This window comes from Syngnathus acus, chromosome 1, assembly GCF_901709675.1.
Source record: "Syngnathus acus chromosome 1, fSynAcu1.2, whole genome shotgun sequence".
Taxonomy (NCBI): domain Eukaryota; kingdom Metazoa; phylum Chordata; class Actinopteri; order Syngnathiformes; family Syngnathidae; genus Syngnathus; species Syngnathus acus.
The window spans coordinates 12,049,878-12,072,015 of NC_051087.1; the positions used below are offsets into that span (position 1 = coordinate 12,049,878).

At 40.7% G+C, this 22,138-nt stretch overlaps 1 protein-coding gene across 4 annotated transcripts in view; it reads right to left on the minus strand.

Moving 5' to 3' along the window:
- Positions 1-516: 516 nt before the first annotated feature.
- rptor (regulatory associated protein of MTOR, complex 1) overlaps positions 517-22,138 on the minus strand; it is a 99,301-nt gene continuing 77,679 nt past the window's right edge. Inside the window, exons 27-36 of one of the 4 annotated variants that reach the window (XM_037259331.1) lie at positions 21,539-21,653; positions 21,323-21,447; positions 19,061-19,162; positions 14,929-14,976; positions 6,099-6,205; positions 5,456-5,583; positions 3,917-4,003; positions 3,727-3,843; positions 3,029-3,158; positions 517-2,102 (exon numbers count right to left, since the gene is read on the minus strand). In XM_037259331.1, coding sequence (XP_037115226.1) covers positions 2,034-2,102; positions 3,029-3,158; positions 3,727-3,843; positions 3,917-4,003; positions 5,456-5,583; positions 6,099-6,205; positions 14,929-14,976; positions 19,061-19,162; positions 21,323-21,447; positions 21,539-21,653 — 1,028 coding nt within the window. In that variant the 3' untranslated portion in view covers positions 517-2,033. Of the gene's footprint in view, positions 2,103-3,028; positions 3,159-3,726; positions 3,844-3,916; positions 4,004-5,455; positions 5,584-6,098; positions 6,206-14,928; positions 14,977-19,036; positions 19,163-21,322; positions 21,448-21,538; positions 21,654-22,138 lie in introns of all 4 variants that reach the window. The other 3 variants (XM_037259324.1, XM_037259348.1, XM_037259340.1) reach the window with 3 other exon arrangements.

Here is a 22,138-nt window from a genome sequence, read left to right on the forward strand (position 1 = left end):
ATTGAGACTTATTTAATGCATGTTTTCATTTCCAAACCATGTTATCAATTTTTGGGGGGGTTAAGATAAAACTAACTTTATGAAAGATGTGGAAGCAATTGTTATTGGAAGGCATTCATTCTTAGGTGCCCTCAGTAATGTCATCAGAATTCCTCAGTGATCAAGACAATGTACCACAATAATGAACCTCTGGTGTCCTGCAAACATACAATGAAAAACGTTTTTTATTTTGCACTATTTTATTTCGCTCTCATTGGATGAATATGACCCTGTGTCCCATGATGCAAGAATAAAGTGCTGGATTAATGTACATGTCCCATACACTGTTCTGTTAACTACTGTGTCTGTAAAAAGTGGTTCATTTATACTAAGTATTTTTTTACATGATTTCATTGTCCTCACCAAGTGTTTTTGCGCTAAAACCAGTCCATAGCCAGCCAAAAGTGTCACACGTCAGGGCCAGCCGCGCCTGAGGGCCGCAGATTATCATTTTGTGCAGTCAACAAGAGGGCAACATCCAATAATGTATTTGGTTTATTTCACCTCCCATTTCATAAACCAGACAACAATAACAACAGGCAGGCGTCACAGAGACAAACCTGATTGTTTTCACTGTTCCTTTCACACTACCTAAGTCTCTTGGTTTCTGGACTAAAATCTTAAAACTTGATGCAAGGACTTTGCGAGCAAAGCCCCCGTGCCAAAACTATAGTGGCTGACTGTGTGTGTGTGTGTGTTTGTGAAAAGAGCTCATTGACGGATTCTATGTTCACCTCCATTCCACATGACCATTCCTTCTCAGTCTTAAAGCAAAGCTTGGCGTGTCTAGTGAGAAAGATTGAAGATGAAATTGAAAGGAGGCGGGACAACCAACTGTGTGTGACAGTGTTTGAAACTAAGGCTTTCACATTTCCTTTCCACCCAGCTCAGCCAGACCAAGGCACACAAAATACAAGCGGAGTTAAAACAGCATTGTGAAACAAAGAGAATAATGATCAACTAAAAACAAAAGCAAAGCTCAAGCCCCCATGATGAGGCACATTGTTGGTCATCCTTCGGATACCAAATGTGGGTGCTCTTTCGTCATCTGAGGCGGTTGAGGTACCTGAGTGAGGTTTGGGAATTCAACCAGAACATGACACTTAACTTAAACATCAAGAAAACACTTGGTTAAAAAGAGAAGAAAGAAAAACAGTCCAAAGTGTGGGGGTGTGACCACATGGAAGAAACGCTCCAGGTAGAACTTCAACGAGTGCAACAGTAGCATAATGATCATCTCAAGGACTTTTTAAACCGCTCTCAATTTCTTTGTGGTGACGAGGAGGAGCTTTGTGTCATCCTTCAGGCAACGGAGGTTTGCCGTGATTATTTTAAGCGTGAAATATGTACAGTAAGCAAACAGAAAAATCCAATTTCCTGAAAAAAAAACATGATTGGCACACTGAGCGGGACAACTCAAGACATGGGGTTCTTTCATTTTGGAGCATCACTTACTATGTGCAAAGCTTTGGGGAGTAGATCCCAGTGAAACACATGCAAACAGTAACATGTGCTTGCCTTGTGGATGAGTGGGGCAAAAATACGAGGTCATCATCTCTATCTTGCCGAGCGGTGCAGGGGTCTAAAGTCCATGTTTTCTGCACCAAATGTACGGAGTCCTCCAACTAAAGGTGGGCTTCAAAAGTTATTTAGGTAGTGACGCTCGCTGCCAAGCCAGGAAAAGCCCCGGTGATCAGCGGGTACCGCTTCTTTAAAATATGACCTCTCTTCATATCTATTTAAATATACACACTCCTCAGCATTGCCAAGTCTACAATCATTAGCTTTATAACAAGAAAAAACAAGGATCAGGATAATTATAATATGTTTCTCAGCAGCTAACACTGGAACATTCAAGTGGGGGGGTTGCATATGTACAACATGATGTACACCCTGGTGGTCAAGGTCTCTGAATCCATAAAGTGGGTGGGATTTTTGGTAGTGAAAGTGGCTGTGGGAGGGGCTTGGGTTTGTTGGAGAAGGATGCTGGTGTGTTATCTGAGCCTCTTCTCAGCTGAGTAGATGGACATGTAGTAATCGTTGCTCCCCACTGCCAAGTGAGGCTGAAGGAAGACAAAGCAAAGGAGACAATCACTTGCCATTGTGCGACATGGCAAAAAACGTCATCGTGCTATACATCATTGCAAGGGATCAGAAACCCCATGAAATAGGATTTGGTGTGCAGCATGATGAAGAGGTCTCTTCAAAAAACAATTCAAATGAGGCAATACCTTCATTGGTCCAATAATGATTTTTAAAAAAAAAAAAGAAAATTGGTGTGAAATTTGCCACAACACTTCTGCCAGAGAGAAGAGCAACATGTGCAAGTAGAACTGAAAAACTATACAAGTGGACATGATCGTTCAAAAGTTTACAGGATGTCAGATTAAGCCCAAGATTAAGCCCACCTATGACAGAGTGTATTTCATTTTCTTCCTAAATTTGATCTAAAAGCCAATTTTTTGCGAGTGGATATTAAACATCTACAGCTTTTGGTGATCATTTCAAAACTTAATTCAGCATTAATGTGACCAACCACCTGTACAACTCAGTTGACATTTAAAAGAATACAAGACATGTTTTTTGAGAGGGGAAATAAAAATAAACAGCTGAAATAATGCGGTTGCATAATTGTGCACACCCTTTTACCTGGGGATGAGGATGTGTTCAGAACGAACCAATCACATTCAAACACACATCTGACGTGATTTACAGTGCCTTTGCTTATCCCCAGATGTTCATCAGTTTTACAAAAACTGTTCTCAGCTATAATTCTGAATAAAGCCAATGAAAAACAGTAAGTATGGCAGTAACTGAGCGTGGCGTCCTGCGACTTCTTCTTTTGCTGCCCAGCGAGTTTGTTTAATGCGTATGTCAGGACAATTGTGAACAAAAAAATCAAAATATATAAAGAGCAAGACATGACAAAATATGTTCATGACAAGACAAACTTCAGCTCGTAATGGAGGTGAATTTTGTGTCACATTACCCAGTGAGGATGGAAGGCTAAACAGCTGATTGCCCCGATTCTTTGTCCCATGAAGCCGTCATAATATTTGATGTTGCTGATCACATCACCGTTGGCATTATACACCGCGATGAACTGGTTCATTGAGCCACTGCAGGCAGACAAACACACACACGGACACACATGCATAGTCACTTGCAGCAACGTGTCAAAATTCTCACCGGTTAAATGCAGACGTGACTAATTTTACATGATGGGGGAAAAATCGGTACAGTAGCGAAGGGGAAAACTGTCGATGCTGCTTTCTGTTACAATACAGTACAGAACAGTAAGATTGATAATGCTGCTAATTTAAGGGGGGAAAAAAAGAAAGTGAATCTAAAATTACACACGTACCATCAACATTAGATATCGAAATAAAAACATGACTTACGAGCACTTTTTGGTACCAGATTAATGACAATTGGCCATTTCGAAGGAACTATATTTTTATAGCAAAAGTATGATAGATATTTTGTATTTTTACATTCACTTACATATAGTAGATTTTGTAATTTACAGTATCACAGATAATAGTTTTAGCATACATAAATTATTGCTGAATCATAACGAATTATTTTTAAAGTATCATGGCAATATGTTTTGTATTACACTTCAGCAGTGTTTCCCAGTCTTTAGATAGATAGCGAGATAGATAGATGCACACCACACAAACTCACCAGGCAAACAGGTTAGCCTGCGGGTGGATGTCGAGCGCTGTTAACCCCTTCACTGTCTGCAGCACGTTAACAGAGTCAGGAGTGCGGGGCTCAAAGAATCGAACGTCTCCATTGACACTGGTAGAGAAGACCAGAAGAGTTCGGCACGGAAAAGAAACTCCGTCTTGTACAAAGAAGAGAGGAAGCATACCTAACGCTGATTATATGTCCATCCGACTCTTTCTGCAGGTGAGCTTTGACCACCCAGGCGCCGTGCTCTCTGTAGGTCATGATGCGACTGCGGACACAAATAAATCACTTCATTTCACTGCTGCGGTTCTTATACTATCTTAGTCGCTAACACACGGGCGAGTGCTGGGGGCGACTTCACCTTGCCCATGTGACAATGTGTGACTGCAGTCTTAACTGGATTCAACTAGTATGAGTGCCAAGAGTGCCACAGATAAGGAAGGCCAAGCAAGGAGAAAGGAGACACAACAGCCAAAGTCAACTCGTCTAACAAAAAACAATGGTAAGATTATTTCATTTAGGCAAAATGAGTGCTTTGCTGCCACCTTATGGCACCTTGTTCCCAATGACATATAATAAAGTATGTCAGAGTTTTAATTAGACAAAAATGTGATCTACTGTTATACAGTGGGTCTTAAGCCATGATGAAACTTTTTTAGGGGGTGCGTCAGTAACTTGGGGATCTGTGCTAATCACAGCAGTGCTCGGTTGTTCTCCTATGCGCATGACAGGGGAACGCCGTACTGTATCTTTAAATTACATCAAAGTCTGCTTTATTGTCAATTTCTCCACATGTTGACAATAAAGCAGACTTTGACGTAATTTAAAGCTACAGTAGATAGATGACAGATAGATTACATAGATGCACTCTAACGATAAATAACAGCGCAACAATTAATTTGGTTTTTAAGGTGCGTGAAAGTTGAGGGCGTTTTCAAGCAAGCATATAGGTCGTTTAGAGGGTATGACATGTAATGGTGGTGTGCAAACATCAGGTGGCGCTGTGGCATCACAATAGGAAACCTAAAGCTCTGAGACGTCTTGTTTATCCTTTCCATTTTTAAGCATAAAAGGTTGTTTGGGAAGCAGCTGAGAGAAAAACAACATTTGTCTTAATAAACGATGAAATACTGTCAACATGTCCACAAAAGGAATCCAGACATGACCTGCATGTCTGTCAAGAAGTCAGAAAACGACTTACTGTCCTTGCTTGAGGGGATCGAATAAATTATCTTGGCTAAAAGATTTATGGAGCACTTCATGTTTGAACTGCTTTCTTCCTCCCCTTTGGGCTAGAAATGAAAATGATGTTTAACCAACTAAGGGGGCTCAGTGTCACCAGGGTCCATTAAGAGAGGTGACAATCCCGAGGGGAGATCTACAGCACTCTATATATAATAAACATAGATTGGAACAATGAATAATGTAGTGCTCTGTCAGAGTAAATGCACAATTAAATTGCTATGAGCTTTCCTAAATGTATTTAAAGAATGACGTGGCAATAAAAAAGAAGGAAAAAGCGAGGAAATTAAACCATAAATTAACAGGAAGAACGCAGAGTGAGGCCAATGTTGAAGAAATGCTTCTCCTCCCCACAAGACTCTGAAACCAGAATCATACAAGGGGAGATCGTAATCTATTTGAACTTTACTTACTACTTTTACACAATAGGGTGAGAAGTTTCATGCTGAGAGAAAAGAAACGACTGAGTGGACTTTACCATTCGTTTGGACCCATTCTCCTATCGAAAACTCGAACGGACCCGTCCCCCAGACCAGCGACAATGAGCGAACGCTGAGAATCACAAGACAAGCTGGTCACACAGCTGTCCGCTCCTGTCGGGATGTCCTGGTGCACAAACACAACAAATGACAACGTGAGAAGAAATCCACCATGTTGACAGTGCGCTCATGGCCACAACAAGAACCTCTTCAGTATGCATCATAACAGTGATTCCCCTGCAGATTTGTTTGGGAACATATCCTCCATTATTTGCAAATGTCCTGTTTTGTGTTTAAACCAAAGCAATATACGTATTACCTCATCCTTTGGAATCTTCGCGTCAAGTAAGGCCCACTAGTTGAGTTTCATTTCTTGCTGCCATCTTGTGGCATCTATTGGCTATTATGAACCTTTGGGTTTCTAATTTAGTTTTTGCTGTTCACGCAGGGGTCATCTCTGTCCCCCACAAGCAGCGGGGGAACAATGCAACATGTCAAGGTTAGACCTCTAACACTGATGTTGACGTGGTCTGGCTCACATTTCTACCCACTGATTTAAATGATAACCTCCCCTCAAATTGAAACGGTGTCACTTCAATCATGCAGTGGAAATCCATTCCGGTGGAAGAGAATGCTACACACCTGGACCTTCATCTCTCTGTCAGTGTCCCAGATTCGGATAACTCGCACATCTCCAGACGTCATAAGGAGACCGGTTTCTTGCTCCCAGTCTACAACCATGCCTGCACCTGGAGGGACCAATGACACAGTCATTCATAAACACAAACCTTTAAGACACAAAAACACCAATGAACTTAGAAGGCAGCTTTTAACACACAAGTGTGACTTAAAGACTGTCAAAAGTATGTCAACTACAAATTGAATTGACCGTTTTGAAATAAGTGGCTTAATTCTGAGGCGAAAGCACGACTACACATATGGAACAAGGATAATCAAAGATTAGTGCAGCAGTCACTGCACTGCAGTCAGATGAATGGCAAAGCAGAACAAGACACACATTGTTAATAATGGATTACATCAGTAAAAAGGGTTTTCAAGGATTGAGAGTCTCAATATGTGTTTTTTTTTTTTTTTTGAACGGTGCCGTCACTGACCACTGGGAGATGTAAAAACTACATAGTGCACCGTCAAGCAGTCTGTTCCCAAATGAGGCATCCCAGCAGGAATCAAACAGCAACGCCATCCGAGTCACACACGGCCTGCTGCTAATGTTGGGAAAACGAAGCTTCAAATGTGCTTCATGAACAAGTTGTATTTTCTGACTCCTCTAGATGGCACTATTGGTTTAAATAAAAGGAGCTAAGAAATGGCAAGTCAATGTAATTTAAAGTCCAATGTTGAGCAAAGAGTGCCATACAGGGGAGTCAAAACATAAAACTGGTTCCAGAAACAAAAGTAAAGGTTCATTTTTCCTGCTGCACCAGTGGCGCCCTCAACAGTCCATAAGTGCTATAACACCCTTTTAAGCCTGTTCGTGACAACTTGCTCCAATAAAAGTTTACTAACAGCTTAATCTTCACCATTTAGTGTGACTGCTGTGTGTTCAGTCAGCATCTGTTGAACAAATCAAAATGCATGCTCCCCAGTGGCCCAGCAATCTGTTAGAGCAGGTTTGAGGCCTGATGGTGGGGCAGTTCTCACCTGCTTTGCGGCATGCCCATTAGAAACAGATGTAAAACATTGGCCTCATGACATTTTGCAACAAGTCAGATTCAAATAATATTCAGGCACACTGCTTTGTGCATTGCAGAAGGCTCAGACATGATCTTATGTATAAATGAGCCGCTCAAGGTTTTGGATATTTTAACAGGAATGGTGTCGCACAAGCTGAATACAAAACAAGAGATTTTGGAGGTTAGCACAAATCTCGGCGCAATAAAACTGGAAGTGCTTTAGCAAATCAAATAACATCCCGTGTTTTAGTAATGCTTCTCTCCACTTTACCGTAAATGCTATTTTATCCCCTCTTGAAACCATGAGGTGAAGCATGCCTTATTTCTTTCTGCGATTAATTATTTCCTCTGGACTTCTTCCGCAATCAGTAACTACGTCAAGCCCTAACGCCCACCCATGTCGGCATTTGGTAATTTGCCACAAATATGAGGACACGACACGACAGAATGAGGCCTCCATCACTCTTTTAAAAGCCTTCTTTATGAGTCGTGACTTAACTACAAGGAAGCCTCCACGTATTGGGCCTGCCTTTCAAATGCTCTACTTTGCTTTGATGTCAGGAAATCCCAAGTCCCATGCGGCAGCTTCAATTCCTCTACTGTGACATCATCCAGCCCGCAAAAGCATCACATTGTCAATAATCAGGGAGGGGGCAAGGGTGAGGATGTGTTGATTGCATGATAGAAGAAAAACACCAACCCCCTCATAAAAAAAAAAAAAAAAAAACCATCTCACAGACGCATGCTCAGTCGCATGGGGGCCGTTTTTGATGCTGGTTCAACTCAGAGGCAATGAAAAGAGAGAAGAGAGCAGGCCTTGGTTCCCTTTGAAGCTGGCAGCTCTGTGATGAGGGAATGCGGGTAGGAGATTCCTTTGCACAATAAACATGCAATCTCTCTGCTGTGAGGCAAAAAGGCATTTCTCCATTTTTCATAGAATCCCTATTCTTCCCTATTTTACATAATTGCTTATTAATCCTGCTTTCCTCTCATTCTTGCATCTTGATCAAAACAACCCAAGCAAGCAATTTTCTCTGAACCACAGTTGCTCCAGTTGTGCAAGTGGCATTTGTTAAAACACTCCCAAAAGGCGGTCACAAACATTTGATTCAATAACTTGGGTTTCAGTCATGAATAATATGGTGGAAAACAGAACATCTGTGGAATCTCTAACTGCAGAACCTCAACAGTCAAACCAAATCGCTCCAGTGACACTAGTTGACTTCCAAGGTGTGATTTCAAAACAAACATTTTCATAGAGTTAATTTGATCCGAGATTTTATCAGCATCATTAAACCTCGACTTACGGTGGAGTCACTTCTGTAACAGGAACACTCTAAAAAGCCAAACAAAAATCAAAACACACTTCGTGAAGTTATGCCTTTATTCTTGCGGATCTGAAGTCTCATAAGTTTTACTACTGTTTTGAAATCAGGGTGTTTGACTTTTGAGGTTGCACTTACTCCAACCAATAAAAAGATTTGAGGTGTCCAGGGAATAACCACATGACAAAGATGCCTGACCAATGGATTTCTGGCTCTTCCAACAATATCATAATCCACAAAGTAAGTGACCTCTGGTTGCCATGACAATACCAGAAATACAATTTATTTGAAGCATTTTGACATCCCTTGGTGATCAATGTGACACAACAGTTAGAAATAACAGCGATCCCTCGCCACTTTACGCTTCACCTATAGAGGATTCACTATTTCGCGGGTTTATAAGTGATGGGAGAACGGCGTTTAAATGCACGCCGATAGCGCAGGCCGTTTCTCTGAGCAATATGCGGCACTGTGGACAAGCGCGGGAAGCGTGGCAGCCAGTCTGTCACGAACGAGGCAACACGGACTATTCAGGGAATGCGAAAAGAGGAAAAGGGAGGCTGGAACACCAGCAGAGCAAGTGTACAAGGCGACTGACGAACCGGTCAGAGAGCTTGTGTTGTGCGTCGTGGTGCCATCTCGTTACACGGCGGATCAGGCAAATGTGAATCAGGTGGCAGACGTGCGTGTGTCAAAGCAGATGAAACAGCGAGGTCTAACCAGTGGGAATGGTTATTAAAGGAATGGGAAAGGTTTATGTAGCGTTAAAGTATTGGGGAGGGTTTACAGTCTTAATTTTGTGTATAGGACCACAAGAGATTCATGCGCAACCGTGACTCGCTTTGGTTTTGCTATGATGTTTCTGAGTTAGTGTAGTGTGGCAAGTCTGAAGATAAACACTTTGCATTGCTTTGCAAGGTAAACCACACTTCAAATTAACTTGCAATACACCCATGCCCTCTAGCAGCCAACAAGAAACACTACACATTGGAAATTTCAAGACAATGTTGTTAAAATTTATAAATAATACATGTGACGTTTCTCCTTCACGGATCGTCATTTTTTGCAGGAGGTTCTGGAACGCATCTCCCGCAATAAACGAGGGATCACTAAGTGTATTTGGCAAAATGTATCATAATTATTATTCATTCCGAGTTTTCGGTGAGAGTTTTATTAAAATTTAAAGCATTTTTTTCTTTGGTGTACAAACCAAAATAATCTATCATACAGTACACAGCAGATCCTCTCTGCTTTCCAGTTCAACTTCATAATTAAATCAAAAACATTTTACAGGAAAGTTCTGAGGGTCAGCACTCAATAATTCACTGTGCCAAAGCGGACCCATGAGTTTTGTCTATTAAGAACATCAGTCAACCTCCTAAAATGAGAATTCCGACTTGGAGGGAATACACCTCTGTGGGTCTGACAGGGACTTAGGTACTCACGCAGAAAATCAATAGCGACGTGAAGATTACGAAACAGCTGGGAACAAAGAATGTGGGCAATGTTTCCTCACTACCACTGTTCGGGTTTCTAGCGATAGCTTAATTATGCTCTCGTAGGGACTTTTCTGCATCAGCACAGCTTAAGATCAAACATTTTGCCCCCAATAATGCTACAGCAAACAGAAGTGATAACGCACGTGGGGTGTCTATCCTCTTGTTGAGTCATAGAGGGAGATAGGGCTGCAAAAGTTAACAGCGGTCGGGTAGACGTCTTGTTCATGCTGAGATGATGCCTAATTTAAGATCTATTTATCTATTCCTTTTGGAATCTTAAATCTTAAAATTTCACCCAGAAGCCCAATATCCCTAAGTTTTTTTTTTTTATCTTTGTTATAGTTCTTCCCTCTGTGGACAATGCAGTATGCGCTATTCTTATTCTGCACCACTATCTCTCGTGATGGACTTGCTCTTCCAAACAGTGGAGCTCATTAAACCATCGCGCTCCTTTGCTCCCTCTCTCCGTTTCATCCTGTTTGCTTTGAAAACGTCCTCCAGGGCTCCTGTAGGAAGCCTTCTCCAGGATTACTAGGGACTTTCCCAGCATGCATGTGCCTTTAATAAGAAATGACGTTATTTATGAGTATGCTCTGACACATCACTGCCATGGCATTTATCTAAACTTTATATGACCGCCTTGGCATTCTGAGGGGCAAAGAGGTGTGTGACGTCTACTGTTGACTGTGGCCCTACGGAATGAAGAATCACCTGCATTAAGACGTGATGACTTGATGAAGGCGGACAAAGGGCAAACCATTTGGATAATTCCAAACAAGGAACACCTTCCGGTATCTTTAATACTCAGCAGCATTTCGAGACGGAATCTTTCAGGGACCTTTTAAAAGCAAGTGAAGTTAAATCTTATCTTAGGTGCATTGCTTATTTGATACAATTATCTTGAGTACAACTGGCAGACTATAAAATAAATACATAAATAGTGCAGGCTTAAAACGATTCAACCCTTTAATGCAACTTATCATCAGTTGAACACCATGATCTGTTACGAATTTGATGCAAACCCAGGAAATCAGTTTCTGGCCGTATTACGTCGGAATTTTATCTTCCGAATGCACAATGGTTTTTCGTTAACTCGTATTTTGGGTTTACAGAGACTGGCACTTTATTTATTTCCCACTACAGATTTTTCATGGGGCTCAATCAGACTGATGTTCAAGGAATTTTAGTTTGCCCATTGCGGTCACCTCTTTCAAGGGTTTGTATGGTATGACTAAATAATCTTGATTGCATCAGAAGTTAAGCTAGTTTTAATAGTACTAAAAAAAATCCTTTGTTGTGGAGTTATTATATTACTGTGATAAACCCTGAGAACAACCAAGACTCTGGCTACTGTCTTTAAGTGCTTGCAAGATTGAAGAGAGACTGCCCAGAGCAAACGAGCTCAATGCAATATGTAAAGCCTACTTACTAAAACTGTAGCTCTAAAACTTAAAACATGAGGAGCTTTGTTGTCATTACACACAAATGTTTAGAAGTACACTAAGTACTTTGTAAAATTCAGTGGACTACATAGACAAGTGGTGGTCCATGTGATCACTGAACCTGCAAACAAAGTTGGTCTCATTTCTGTTCGTACAACAGAATCTAGGTCACCAAAGTCCCACGATACCAGAGTCACCCACACATGCCTCGATGGATCTATTTTGCTTTGTGCTCCTAAAATGGCCTTAGGCAAACTGTAAGTTGGACACATATCCGAAGGGTCTTCGTGATATTAAAAATTAAGGTTCAGGGAAAAGAAAGAGCCTAGTCTAACTGCAGATTTCATTAATGGACTTAGAAGTGTCTCTGGCCACTTTTATCTGTACAGTGGACATATATACAAAAACTCTTGCCTCACTTGTAAGACTTAATTGTATGCTAATGTTGACTTTCATACAGAGTCAAAAACAGAACAGGTTAGTACATACCGGCCAATGACTAGGCTGTCCAATAAGCTTGATAGGCTTGAATATGTATGGATAATGTGTCTCAAAATACAATGTCCATTGCAGAAAATGAAAGAAAAAACTCTTTTGTAGCCATGTTGGTTATATAAAAAGCTTGCCTCGTGTGTTTGCCTGAAAAATTTGAGTCAATTGACTCTGTCCTTCAACTCTTCAATAGGTCCTTAAAGCGCAAGTCAAACCTGAGGATTTTTATTTTAAGAATACATTGTATGTATAAGCAGCTGTAAAAAAAAAAAAACTAGGATTCTGCCCAACATTACATTTCTGGAATAAGTGTTAACCACAGTGCCGGTGCGTGTGCTCAAACGCCCTGACGGAAGACTTTGTACGCCAATGCTGGCTGCACACACCCATGTTCACTTAATAGCCAAACAATGTTACATTGTGGTTGTTCTTGTGGAGTTGACAGTTGAATGCCTCCAAGATGAAGCTGTGAAGTTTACTTAAAGGGAATAGCTCATTAAAGCAGATATGGATCCTTTGATTGCTTTGCAGTTACTTGGATCACTGGAGCAATTAGGAAGGTAATACGTCATTTATGGTAACTTGATGTAATTCCGGCAGACAGCAAATACACTTTGAAGAGTTTGATTCTGTGTCATTGTTATTATTCTGCGTTAGCCTAGCAACCGGAAGTTACAATGCAACTGTATCCCAAATATGGAAGTACAGTCTAAAGCCAATCTTCTAGGAAATAGATAATTAATCGAACACGAAATTGTCCATAGGTGTGACTGCGAGTGTGACACAGTCATGCACGACATCATAGTAGGTAATTGACTTCAGTGAATCATCATCATCATCAAAATTTAGGACGTGTGCAGGTACGATATAGTATTGTGTAGCTGCGTGCTTAGCTGTAAGCAATTTACTGGACTGCTTTTAAGGATACGTCAATTTTTCTAAGTGCTTAAAATGCTAATGTATTTTGGAATCACAGTTTGCAATATATGGATTAAACTATCAACATAAGCAAATAATCAATTATAATCACGCTTTGAGGGAAGCATCAGATTTTCACGGAGATTCGTAAATAGCAGGGATCCACTGTGCAATGATTTTCTTTCATCTCTCTCAAAAGGCTATAGACCATTCCATGTTTTCCCATCAGCAAAAACAAACTTAGTGTGACCGTGGATCAACAACTTCAAATAATTGTCTTTGGATGGGAAACTAAATGTCAAATCTGTCTATCGTCACTCTACATAGACAGCAGACATATGCAAAGAGTACTGAACAACTGTTCGTTTAACTTAAATTCTAATATGCATAACAATTTTGAAGACACTGCATAAAACAAAACGTGTTTAAATTGTGAACAAACATGTGTCCTGAAAAAGACCTTTAAACCTTTAAAGGTTACAAGTTGTATATTGTTCTGATTATAATTGGGGTCTCATTCCAATGTGTGTTGTAAAAATCGCTGAAAAACATTGGTGACAAATGAGTGTCTGTGCTGTTTTGCACCATTCCTTTGCTTCTGTTTAATTTCCCTTATGGTACACAACTCTCTTTGCTATAAATCTCTGCTCATGAAACTGCTTAACGAACTCTAACTCCGTATGATGTACTTTAGGAGAAACCGTGTTCTTTAACATAAAGAAACATTTGCATCTGTTTTTGCCCAACACTCTCCTTTCCTGTTCCAGAGATGGCTGGTGCATATTAATGTAGCAGCAGCGGCAGCAGCAGCGGCCCAAAGCAGCAGAAGCACACAGGCAAGCACTTCACTTTGCGACAACCAACCACACTCCTTTGATTTCATTGCTTTCTCGTGATTTTAACAGCCTGATCCCTGGAGCTTCACACACCAGGTGGCTCTGCTTCAATAAAACCAAAGTGGGGAGGCATGTTTCCAATTAAACATCGATATACTGGCACACACAGGTATGGATGCACTTTAATGGTAAAGAAGGTGGTAGGTCAAGGAGGTCTATGGACCTAATAACTACATCTAAATTGCAAGCGTGTCTAAAAATGACTCAGACTGTGGAGTTAAGTCAGCTCATATGTAAATCATCTCTCACCTTCAGATGACTGAGCTAAACCTCATACGTTAACAGTAGCTGTCTAGTCAAAGTTTATCCAATTTTACCAAGCACTGCAAACACAATTAAAACACATGCCAGCAGAAGATTTGGAGATAAATGAACTCATCTAACACTTGTGTTTGGAAAGGTAGCGAATGTTGTGTTCTCGTCAGTGTTCGTCAGGCTCAGCTCAAGGTAGCGAATGTTGTGTTCTCGTCAGTGTTCGTCAGGCTCAGCTCAAGGTCGCGAATGTTTGCCAAACATTCTACAGTACTCTTCTTGTCGCAAGTGAATTTTGAACATGGTAATGAAAAACAACATTAAGTTCACCTTTAAAATAAACAAGCTAGCAAGTTGGTGTGGCCCTAGGCAACCGTTTCAGATGACTAGTAATATGAGACCATGTGAGATCACGAGCTGATTTAAAACAGTTTATGGCAGCCATGCCGTCCAGTGCCCAATCGGCCCATTTTCACATATTTTGATGGGCCAACAAAGGCGCGGCGCAATAACACCGAAATGACCATCCCGTTGGCTCGGCTGTGTCCCCGAGTTTGGCTTCCGCTTGAGTCTGGCAGCCGTTTTCTTGAGGACCACAAAATAGATATCGAATAGAAATTGGCGTGCCTGACTATTTTCAGCACCCGTGCGCACTTTGTGCACCCCTTATCACAGCTATTTGCATCAGACCACATGGAAGGCAGTTCTTTTTGAGGGACACGAGACCATGCATTAGTCATGATCATGATAAAAAGGTAGAAATAATGCTTAGTTTTGCATGTATTACAAAATAATACAATGCCTCATCTAAGGTAAAAGTGACTGAGCAATACTTTGACACATGAATGATAGGCGGCGTGGAAGAGCAAAACCAAGCTTGTGATTTCTTATTTCAACATGATATAACTTGGAAATTGGGGTAGCGGGGGAAGAGAAAAGAAAGATAACACTCACCGCCTTGTTTACTCCTGTCAAGATAGATGGAGACCCTTCTGGCTAGGCCTGTGAAGCAGGGAGATCAGATCGAAGGTAGGGAGGGGCAGGTATGCAACAAAGCAAGCAACAAATTAGCAGGGACACTTTGCATGCGCACACAGATATAAACGCACACAGAGTGTTCTCTATTTGCATTTAAATAGCAGAAGACTGAACAAGGCTTTTGTTTCCCAACAGAGATTCTCCCACATGACAAAGTAACAGACCAGCCACAAAAAGGCAGAAAGAGTATGAGCTAAGCTGCTGCCTATTTGTCGAAATGGTGACATGCAGGTCTAAAGCCTCAAAACCTGTCAGACACATAATTGAGTTGTTTTTTTTTCACCGCAGGGCTAAAGACTGGCAAAGTGGAGGGTTGCTGCCGCTTGTGCTTGAGTAAGGCTGGTCGTGAGAAAAACACATCTGAAGTGGTATCAGAAATGATCAGAATAGTGCCAATAGAAGAAAACATAATTATGTAACTCTTACAAGATTGTGGAGGTGTATGAACATGCAGCCTTATTCAGCCTCTCTAAAAGAAGGATGTGAAAAAACGAAGCTTCAGAACAACAAGCCATACAGCAAGAGTTATGGTTCAATAAATAAAAAACAATGTTACAACAAGACAGGGATGAGATGAATGCGGACAGACTAATGAGTGCACTTGTGAGTCAGTTTTCGGCAAAGCAAAGACAGACTTAGGTAATATTTAATTATGTTTGCATTATTAAAATGACTGAAGCGATGCGAATCAAAAAATAATGTCACGCATGTAATTAATTGTCACAATCTAGCCGAGTAACCAGGAACAGATAACTCTTAAAACTGATATCTGAGGTTTCACTCTTGAGGCAAACTTGAAGACTAGAATGTGAAAATAGACTCAATTGACCACCAAATGCGAGGCCAACATGGACTTTGCCTCTAATTGCATGTGCAGAAAGATAACAAGCGCTCCAGGAGCCTCTGAGAAAACAAGGCACACTGCAGGAGAGGGCAAGTCTCGTGGGGAAATGTGTGTCACAAGAATGACACGCACAGTGATGCAAGTTGCCTTGCAGCAGGTCCCTGCAGGTGCTGGCGACTATGTGGCTCTGTAATGGCAGCAACACGTATGTGCACACAGTGAGTGGGGCTCACACGTCTGCACAGAAAACCAGTAAGCCAGTGAGCAAGCCAGCCACTTGCTTGTCACTACCAATTAGCCAAATGGGCACTTTGTGGAAAACATGTTCTATAGACAGTCTCTGCAAATGGTGCAGATCAACCTGCCATTGCTATTTAAAGGATGTATATTGTGCAAGTTTCATTGAACACATTAGAAGTAGTTCGATAAAGCTGGCACGATTCATTTATTTGGTTGCCAGAGAAAACGGTGAACAAGAAACTGCTGCTAATAAAAACTTAAATGATGGTTTGGCGAGAAGAAGCAGAGAGAGAGTAGCCCAGAAATTGCATTCTCGCCTCTGCAATTTGCACTGATGGTGTGGAGCCTGTTCCAAATATTTGCAAATGCCTCAGCTTCCAAGTTCCGCAGGTACGTCAACACACACGTTAAATAATTCTGGTATGATTTTACTGATGTAGCCCCTGAAGGGCAATTAGTCAGACACATCGAACCAAAAAGATTCCAGTTTGTTGTTCTGTTGAAGTTCACATAAAGGTGGAGAAAATTCTGAATTGTTTCACCTTGGTCACACTTGTTTATCTCACAAAAATGCAACCTTTCAACAAGGTTGTGTAGTTATTATTCTTATTATTTATCCACTGCATGTGGCGGCCACAGCCGCTTATAGTATGAAAGGCAACTTAAAACTCAGCTTTTACTTAGGAGTTAAACTGTAAACATTTGGTTAACCTTTCTGGGATTAAAGTGGACACAGATGAATAGGCTTACCTTCATCAGCTAAAACTAGATGATGAAATGTAAAAAGTATTTTGGTATCTGTAATTTCAATTATAATATTATCATGTCAGTATGTTTTACGACTTGTTAGTATGATTACGCCACACCACTGCAAACCACACCCACAATGAAAGATTTTCTAGAAGGCGGCGAATACCGTAATTTTCGGACTATAAGTCGCGGTTTTTTTCATAGTTTGGGTGGGGGGGCGACTTATACTCAGGAGCGACTTATATGTTTTTTTTTTTTCAAAAAATTTCAAAAAAAAAAAAAAAAAAAAATGAAACCGCGATAAACGAACCGCAATGTAGCAAGGGATTACTGTAATTTGAATTTCAAGTGACGACAGCAGCGCGAAACCATCTGCGTCACTCCAATTCATTAAATCCATCAATCGTCCTTTGTCAACAATGCGTGCGCGCCGCTGACGGCTTTTGCACTTAAAAATATTCCACAGGCCCATATAACGATATATAAATTATATATCAAATAACTATTATATAAGCAATAATGTTATCAAACCATCTGTGCACTCTAAATCATTAAATCCATCGATCAAATTCCTCGTCCTTTGTCAACATCGCCGCGCGTGCGCCCTGACGTCAGCCTCGTCGTTATTCCACAGATCTACTATATAACTATATTGTAGCGTTAACAAAGTTCAAGGAAAGACGTGGGTTTGGTAAACGGCTCTTTATTTAACAAAACAAACTTACAGGCGTGTGGCGGCGTGGACGTCCAGCCACGGAAGGGGACGAGAGCTCCATACGATAGGACCGGGCGTGCGTAGAAGCCATGACCGAGCCCCATGCACCGTCCTCGGACAGCCACCCGGCTGAGCGCCGGGCCTCGACTTCCATCCACGGAGCTGAAAGGCAGCTCGGTAGAGTAGGACCGGGCGTGCGTAAAAGCATTGTCCGAGCACCATCCACCGTCCCTGGACAGCCACCCGGCCGAGCGCCGGCGCCCGACTTCAATCCACGAAAGTGAAAGTAAGCTGGACGAGTGACGCGCGACAGCAGCGCGACGCGACGTCGCGGTCGCGCGTCAGCAGCGCGACGGTTGTTTACATAAAGGACAAAGATCGACTCGTCCAGCTTTCTTTCACTTTCGTGCTCTTAGTTTGTGTTTATGTCACGTTAGCATAGCTATCGTTTAGCCTGTTGTTGCTCGTTCATGACTGTTCTTGGTGTTGGATTTTGTCGAATAAATTGCCCCCCAAAATGCGACTTATACTCCGGAGCGACTTATATATGTTTTTTTTCACTTTTTTGGGCATTTTATGGCTGGTGCGACTTATACTCCGGTGCGACTTATAGTCCGAAAATTACGGTACTTTAGAATTGGTATTTTTCAAGAGAAAAAATAATCACTCCCCATCTTCTGAAGTCTTTACTGTGGTTTTGAGCAAAATAATGTTGCCTGAAGGAATGATTAGAGTTGAGTCTGACTTGAAAGTGCCACTGCTGCTGCTTGTTGCTAAGTAAAGCACTCCATTTTGCCTCAGTTTCTTCATGGCATTATTTAGCCGAGTTAAAATGTGCTTTACGACCAAATGCATTCTTGAATTCTACTATTAAGTTACCATGAGAGCAATTAGTTGTCAGATAGGTACTGGTGTTTAAACACGCACAGACAAATGGTGAAGACACACAATGTTGCAGTTGCATTGAGTGCAAAACAGGGTTCCCGACAGATTCCCGACAGACTTTTTAAATTCCACTTGAAATTAAATGTAAGACCAACTTAAAATTGTTCCCAATGTTGTCCAAAGTTGCTTGGGTCCAAAAATGACTTTCATTTGCTTTTAAGAGTTTCGACTAAAAGCACATGACAGTTTTGTTGGTTCTGCTATTGTGATCGTGTTATGTTATCATGAGACTGTCGATAAATTCTATTCTTAGGAACCTTGTTTTTTTTTAGATCAGAAACAATTTACAGTAAAATAATCTTAGGTTAAAATTTTGGAAAAGATTGATTTAAGATATCGTAATGCCAATTAAGCCCTTGTTATTTCGATTTATGGATTCAGTTTCCTTTTAAAACTTTTTCTGCAGGAACCCTGTAATAGTGAAACATTTCAATTTGATAGGTAAGTTGGTAAGATGATGGACAGAGGGACAACAAACCAAACTACTATGGGAGGGGTTGGTGGGCAGATAGTAAGATCAAAGTCATTACTGTGAGCGCTGGTGGAAGGCTGACCTCTGGTAGTTGGCAGCATATCAGAAAGGCCCTGCCAGGCAGTCACCATCTCCGGGTTCTTCTGGTCAGCAAAGTTCTTCCAAACGCGCAAGGCTCCATCATCTAGACAACATGTGAATTTAAAGTGTTAGAAGAGCAAGGTGTTAATGGGTGCGTTTAAAGCCGTGAGTTCAAAAGGAGATTCTGATTTTCTTTTTTTACTTGCGCTGTAATAATTGGATAGGAAGCTTGAATAGATTTTTTTCAAAAGATGCACAACCTGTCCATGACCTAAATATACTTCTCAGAAAAATCAGAAGGCATTGTATAAGCATCTTATAAAGCATTCAAAAAATGGTGGGTGAGAAACAAAATGCTGCAGAGCAGTGTCAACACCCAGCTAAGAAACAGAGCCAGACATAAAACACGTCCGCAGACTCTTCAAAGAAAGTTATTACTACCCATAAAAGTCGAGACTTGATTTACATTTACCGGTTCACATCTACCATTAAACACTATATATATATATTTTATGACTAATGTACTCATTGGTGTTATTCAGTGCAAGGCTGATGGTATGCAAGATACAGTTTGACAGGATGGAATTTAAGTCATTTATCTCTTAGCTTTTATCGTGCTTCCAGTAGGGGTGAAAGGGAAGGAAGCATTTATTTCTAAATCCATTTGAATGTTTTGTGAAAAGAAAATGAACTAAGTGTTATGTAGATAGGATTATGTTGTGCATTGGGGCTAACTAAGTAAATTATTCTACTGATGACAGATGATGAATACACAAGAGCAGTGCATGACCTGTATTTCCAGAGCTGAGTGTTTTAAGTCCTCACGCCTCAAACAAATGAGTCTGACTGAAGTTCCAAAAGAGCTGGTGGGAGGGAACCATTGAACTAAGAGGCTACGTTAACTATTTAGCAGTGCATTCCTAAGGTAGGCTTCAACCATGCCTCCATATTTAGAAGTTAATCACGATTAGATTCAGACATTTGCTCATCCAATACAATTGAGGTACCATCATGGCCTTGCAGACAGAAATGGTAAAACTCTGACACTAATTCAACTAACAACTGCAAGGTCGTGACTCACTACAGGTACAGTATAGCATATAACAGTATACAGTCGAAATTAAGCGATTAATCGGAAACAAATCGATACAAATAATTGGCTCGTATTTTAATAACCATTTGTTAACCAAAGATTGTCCAAATCTTCAGATTTCAGGCTCTCAAAAATAATTCTAGCCCTTCATGAGAGCAGACTGATTTACTATCTTTTGGGTTTCATCAAAATAAGACATTTGCTTTTACTTTAGAAAATTATGACAATCAATGCTTGTGTGATATTGTTTAATAAATGGCTATGATATTTTTTTAATACTCTTTAATAAATTTAAAAAAAAAGGTATCTGATTATACGATTAGTCATAATAATTTCTAGTCAGTCACATTTTCCGAGCAATCTTTTGAGGACAAAAATGTTAATATTCTGCTGGACAGAGACAATGAAAGGTTTGAAAGATTTGAAAAAGGAGTGATAGAGGCTACAGTATGTCAAGAGTGAGAAACAATCTCTAAACCAAGGAGGGAGTTTACGCCACCACAATCTCCCACGTACAATGGCATTGTCATTTTTTACGCCTTCCACAGAGACTCAACTCGTTACCACAAATAAAACATCACCAACACTTTGGGCCTTCAGGTTCCTCCACAACCACTGTTAAGACTCAATGGAATACTGAGGACTTCAATTTCATTCAAAAACTTTTGTTGGCTGGCACAGGATTCTCTTCAATGCATCTAGACGATTGCCATGTCGCATCCCGTAAGAGTGATATCATTCGTAGTTAGTGCGTGCTTTGAACAGATTTCCACACCAAAACTAGAACTGTGGGATAGTGGGAACGTAATTTCGATCTCTTTGTGTGTCTTGGCATGTGAAGAAATTGACAATAAAGCAGACTTTGACTTTTGACTTTGTCCTATCTAGCCTATGTGCATGAACTTATGAAGTCTACTCGATTGAGAAGCGAAACAAGAATAGAAGAGTTGCAATTAATTTGCACCCATAACAATGAACTTCAATAATAAATGCAGTGGACACATTGGTAATATGGTAAAAAGAGATTTCAGAGTGACAATCAAAATTTGGAATGGTAGTGTATATCTGGGAAAAAATGAAGTCATCTGGGTGACCCCAAACATTTTGATCCATAGCACATATACCCAACCATATGCACACTAATATACAGCATTCATGTAGTGTTGCAACCTGTTGCAGTGAGCAGCAATGAGCAATCGTGCCCATTCAGATACTCCATAGCTGTGATGCGAGTGTAGCGAGGGTTGCCATTGTAGAAGTAGTCCAATCTCTCGCCTTTCTCCCAGTCCCAAAAACTAAAACAGACAGAACACAAACTCATAAGTCTGAATGAAGGCTTGAAAATTTGTTTCGACGTTGTGCATGTTTGGCGCTTTATTTTCGAACCAGATGCTGTCCTTGTCGGCTACTGCTATACAGGTGTTGAAGGGGTGGAACTTGACGACAGAGGGAACGCCGGGATTGCGATTGATGAATATTTGATCGTCCAGTCGAGAAACACCTGAAAGGAAGGGATGAGAGAGGATGATAATAGATGATGCCGATCCTTTCGATTTATTTTCACAGGGTCCAAAATAAATTAAATATGGGCTGCTGCATTTCCTTTGTTTAGTGGAGTATGTACGAGATGATACAGTGCCTCTGCTACAGCAAAACATTGGAAGCAAATATTAATAAAAATCTGTACAGAACATCATTAAAATACTTGTTGATTAAGCATTTTCAAGGTTATATGCATAGCCTTGTGAAAAAACTTATAAATCAGAGACAGGGTGATTTGCAATGGAAATGAGTTTTCATACTTACTGAAAATCTAAAAAGATCTCTGACAAAAAAAAAACATCTTAATAAATGAAATAGGATGGATTTTAGAAAAATGATAAGTGAAAGTTTAATGCCAAACATTAGTTAGATGTGGGATTCTAGGTCTTCATGTGTGGAAAAACTGGTTTGATGTACTTCAATGATGCTCACAGATCTCGATTG